The following is a 5,063-nucleotide window of genomic DNA, read 5'->3' as shown; positions in this document are numbered from 1 at the left end:
AATGATCGATATTTTTGCGATTTTTTTTTTGTCGCTGTCGGGATTGTTTCGTATTTTGCGTGACTTTTTCGTCGCCGTTACCACTTTATCGTATATTTTTTGCGACTTTTTCGTCGCCGTCGTGAATTATTCGGATTGGTTTTTCTGCCATTTAATATAGTGCAATATAAAAAATCATGACGGCAACTAAATAATCATGTCAAATACGATAAAGTCACGACGACGCCGTAAAAGTCGCAACAAATACGAAACAATTGCGACGGCGATGAAAAAAATCATAACATTTTCGTTTCCAATCCATCCAAAACCATTCGGATTCCGGGATTAGTAAATGTGCCCCTAGGTTGTGTTGGAATTATTTTCTTCAGGACTTCATTACATTACAAAATTCTCCAATGTTTTTTAAAAAATTTAATTTATTTTGCCATAGGATTATATGTTATGGAAAACACTATTTGAATCACGTTCCATTTCATTTTTTTATGTAAAATATCCCTTCTTTCTGTTTTGTGGGTTTTTTGTAATTTATTTTTTAATAGTGTTTCTTTTCAACCCCTTTCTTTCTTCTGTACAATTTTTCTTTAACCTACACATTAGACCAAGAGCAATGTTCTGTATCCATCGTGGGTGATGATTGCTAGTTAGGATTACATAGTTATTATTTTTTTGAACATTTTCATTTCTTAATATCTATAGATATATAATATATCTATAATATAATTTTAATATCTAAAAAATGATATTTTCTGTACTAAGTTATAGACAGTTCTACATCATTTTATTTCAGAGACTATATCAAATTCTTTAGCTCATTTTCAAATCCCTTCCATATAAGGTGAGTACATGATGGCAAGAAATAAATGCATTCGGGTCAGAGCCCCCTGTCAACATTAAAACATGCATTCAGCTGAAGAACTTTAAAGATTTAGGGGCAGATATAGAATTTTAGAATGTCAGAGGTTTTATCACCACTAAACTCACAATTTTAAAAAGCAGGAATGTTTTCTTATTCAAAAATGTAACGAAAATGTGAATACCTGCAATTGTGAACTTAAGCATGAAAAGTGAAGGAGCCACAAAAAAAAAATACTAAGACAGCTTCCATTGGCTTTAACATGACCTCTCAAACTTTTAGATGGTGTATTTCAGGTTTCAAATGGTTTCAAAATGGTTAAAAGTTAACATTTTTAAATAAAAACCAGATTTTTAGTATAATACAAATCATGGACAAAAATACGACCTTTGATCAATCAACCTCTTTGGGTGAAACTTTAGTGACATTTTGTACATCAAAATAAGTACAGATTCGCTCATCACTAAATACTATAACAGCATCTGTAATAAAATGTTATGTTTAGCTTCTTCCAGAGCTTTTTCCCTAGAGAAGTATTTAACCACATTTCACAAATTATATATTTATAGAGTAATAAGAATATGTGTTTAGAAAATTAGCTAATGATGTTGTATTCTCTATAGAATTCCCTGTGTCTCACTGGTTATATAAACTGGGTTCCTAAAGAGACCGGCAGACTCTGTGCCCCTGCATGGAACAACCTTCTGCTCCTCAGGCTGAGCAAAGACAAGATCTATCTGACTAATGTATTTGTATGATAAAAGGCAACTGGCTTTGCAGTGTAGGAGAATTGCTTGGTTAGAATTCAGGTAAGTAATGGAGGAAAATGTGGGGTCATAAGAAGCTTTTTCTTGATTACTACTAAATAATTAAGTAAATGATTGATTTGTATTGACTATTCTGTTGGCATTTTAACACTAAAAAACTTGAAGACAGAATTGTATTGATTTAACAGATTTAATAAATGCAAAAAGAAAAATATGATGGAGTAGAAATCTATGGTACAATTTAGAATTATCTAATAATTATTACTCACATTTCCTACACAGGATTTTTGTTTTCTTCACACACCTTGTTGAAATATTGACAGATAATCATTGCCATTTTGACAAAATGTCTAATAAAACCATCACAAAATGTTCTGTTTAGATCTTTTGAATGGAGTGAAAGTTCTGCAAAGCATATTGTTTAACAGCTTCTCCACTGATTCTTCTGCCCACATTGGGCCTTCCTCGTAGTTTTCATGGTGCCGGTGGGGGAGTTACTCAAATACACTGAGCTTTGATAAATACTCACAAAAGGCAGTGGTACCTGCCCATGTCTGCAACATTCACTAACAGGATCAGCCAGGTTACCAGAAATATTCAATACTGGGCCAGATTCAATTCAGTGAGGAAAAGGTTTATGACTTGAACACTCTATAAAAGACCATGGGAAGTAAGTCAATTTGCAGAAAAGTTTTTGCTCCTCAAATTAAAGCTCATCCATGAGTTTTCATGTGATAACCCATAAGATAACTTTTATATAAAATCACAATATAATTTGTGAAATACAGATGCTGGATACATAATTAATATAATTATATATTTTTATATTTGATAAATTTGTTACTATAGTTTACTTTCATACACAGGAAGGAAGACTTGAACAAATGGTCTTGGAAATGAAAGAAAATGTTTCAGGATTCATCATCCAAGGGTTCTCTGATACTCCTGAGCTTCATATCTCTCTTTTTGTGCTATTCCTTGGCATCTATCTCATCATTCTGCTGGGAAATCTCATCATATTCTTAGTCATTTCATGCAATCCTCACTTACACACCCCCATGTACATATTCTTGCTGAACCTTTCACTCATAGACATTTCTTCTACTTCAAATATTTTACCTAATTTGCTACATATTCTTCTCACTCAACAAAATAACATTTCATTCTTGGGGTGTATGACTCAAATGTATGTTTTTGGGTTCTTGGCTGGCAGTGAGTACTTTCTCCTGACGGCCATGGCATATGATCGTTATGTTGCCATCTGTGATCCCCTTCATTACATTGCCCGAATGAGCAGGAAACACTGTGCTGGGCTTATAACTTCATCATACACAGTTGGTTTTCTTGACCCTGTCAGCATAGTTACTCTTATATCTAAATTATCATATTGTGCTTCCCATCTTATTGACCATTTTTTCTGTGATATGACACCATTGCTAAAACTTTCCTGCAGCAGCACTTTTAGTGCAGAACTTTTCATTTACATTGAAGGGACATTGTTGGTTTTCAGTTCCTTCCTCCCTACTCTGGCCTCATACATATTTATCATCTCTGCTATCCTGAAAATACAATCCTCAGAGGGGAGACAAAAAGCCTTTTCTACCTGTGCTTCTCACCTGGCCTGTGTGATAACCCTTTATGGGACAGCTATTTTCTTGTATTTGAAACCTACAACAAGTTATTCCCTGAAAAAGGACAAGTATTTCTCACTGGTGTACATTGCCCTGGGCCCTCTGCTAAATCCTTTTATTTACACACTGAAAAATAGAGAATTTCAAGCTTCCTTTACTAAAGTGAGGCAAAGACTTTTAGCTTTTTTACTTTAGATAAGGTTAGCTAAAAAGTCAAAATTTCAACCTGAACAAGGTAGTTTTTCAGTACACTGTAAGTGTGAATACATGAAAAATATAGCTTGTTCTGTACATTGTCCTGGGTCCTCTGCTAAATTCTCTCATTTACGTACTGACAAATACAGACTTTATTTCTTCATTTAATAAGGCAAAGAATTGTATTTATTTGAAATAAGTATTTGCTAATGTCAATTAATGAGACTTGGATCTGAACATTCTGTGTTATGGTTTTTACATGATGAATTTCAATTAAATTAATCCTTTATTATGATGCAGAGTGGGGGATTCTTAGACAAATCACAATTTGGCTTCATTTTGTTTATTTATTTTTTTTACAAGGCAGTGGTTTGAATGAGAGACTGGAAGATGAAAGGAGAGGGTCTAAATAGAAAGGCAAGTAATAAAAAGTAACAATAACATTAAAATAACTAAAACTATAAACTCACAGAGGAATAGTATATTGGGGTGATGGCATCAGTGACCCACTTTGAAAGCTGGCAACAAGGAGAAAAGGGAGGTGTATAAATCAAAAAGTCTAAAAAAAAAAAAATGAAGGCCATGGTTAGCTGTCTATATAGCAGATAATAGATACGCTCCATAAAATACAAAGGTTTTTAGCATTTAACCTTAATCTAGGCCATGTATTGTCAAGAGATATTTTTGGAGTTGCTTGATGAGCTCATTAAATCATAAATGTTAACAAAATATTTTATGGTACTAAAGGGAGTTTTAAACCATTACATTCAAAACTTCCCGTAGCCATAGAGGAGCAGGTTGAATGTTCAATATAACGTACTAAAACTTTTAATAAATAAAATACTCCCTGTTGTAAAATTTGAGGATTTTAGAAGTCCCCTTGGAGTACCATGACCTGTAAAAAAATATATGGCCATGGGACTCCTTGGTGATTTTAAAATATAGGGATATTATATCTTCACTATACAGGTATCGGACCCCTTATCCGGAAACCCGTTATCCAGAAAGCTCCGAATTACGGAATGCCCGTCTCCCATAGACTCCATTTTAATCAAATAATTCAGAATTTTAAAACTGATTTCCTTTTTCTATGTAGAAATAAAACAGAGCCTTGTAATTGATTCCAACTAAGATATAAATAATCCTTATTGGAGGCAAAACAATCCTATTGGGTTTAATTAATGTTTTATTGATTTTTTAGTAGACTAGTAGATCCAAATTATGGAAAGACCCCTTATCTGGAATACCCTTGGTCCCGACCATTCTGGATAATGGGTCCTATACCTGTATATACTTTACTGTACTTACTATATCACAGAAGTCCACAATTTAGTTTGAGTTCAACTTATTAAAGAGTATGTTTTACATATGAGTGCTTGTTAAATAAATAAAATATATCACCTAATTTAATGCTAAAAAATTCATTCTTGGGGTTCACAATTCAAATCTTGAGTATCTTTATGTGCCCTTGTAGCTAATCCTGTCTCCTGATGGCCATATCCTATAATCATTGTGTTTACAATAAACCTTTTCATTATATTTCCCAAATTAGCATGAGAAATGTCTTTATATAAAGTGAATGGGGCACAGGAACAACTCACAAGCTCTTGTCCATCT

At 33.3% G+C, this 5,063-nt stretch overlaps 1 protein-coding gene across 1 annotated transcript; it reads left to right on the top strand.

The window, feature by feature from the left end:
• Positions 1 to 2,543: 2,543 nt before the first annotated feature.
• On the top strand, positions 2,544 to 3,446 carry LOC105945323 (olfactory receptor 8H3-like; the record flags this gene model as incomplete). The annotated part of the gene is made up of 1 exon (XM_012953031.2): positions 2,544 to 3,446. A coding segment is annotated over one exon (903 nt), but the record flags the coding sequence as incomplete, so codon positions are not given.
• Positions 3,447 to 5,063: the final 1,617 nt, after the last annotated feature.

Source organism: Xenopus tropicalis, chromosome 7, assembly GCF_000004195.4.
Source record: "Xenopus tropicalis strain Nigerian chromosome 7, UCB_Xtro_10.0, whole genome shotgun sequence".
Classification (NCBI taxonomy): domain Eukaryota; kingdom Metazoa; phylum Chordata; class Amphibia; order Anura; family Pipidae; genus Xenopus; species Xenopus tropicalis.
This window is presented reverse-complemented; position numbering and strand designations above follow the sequence as displayed.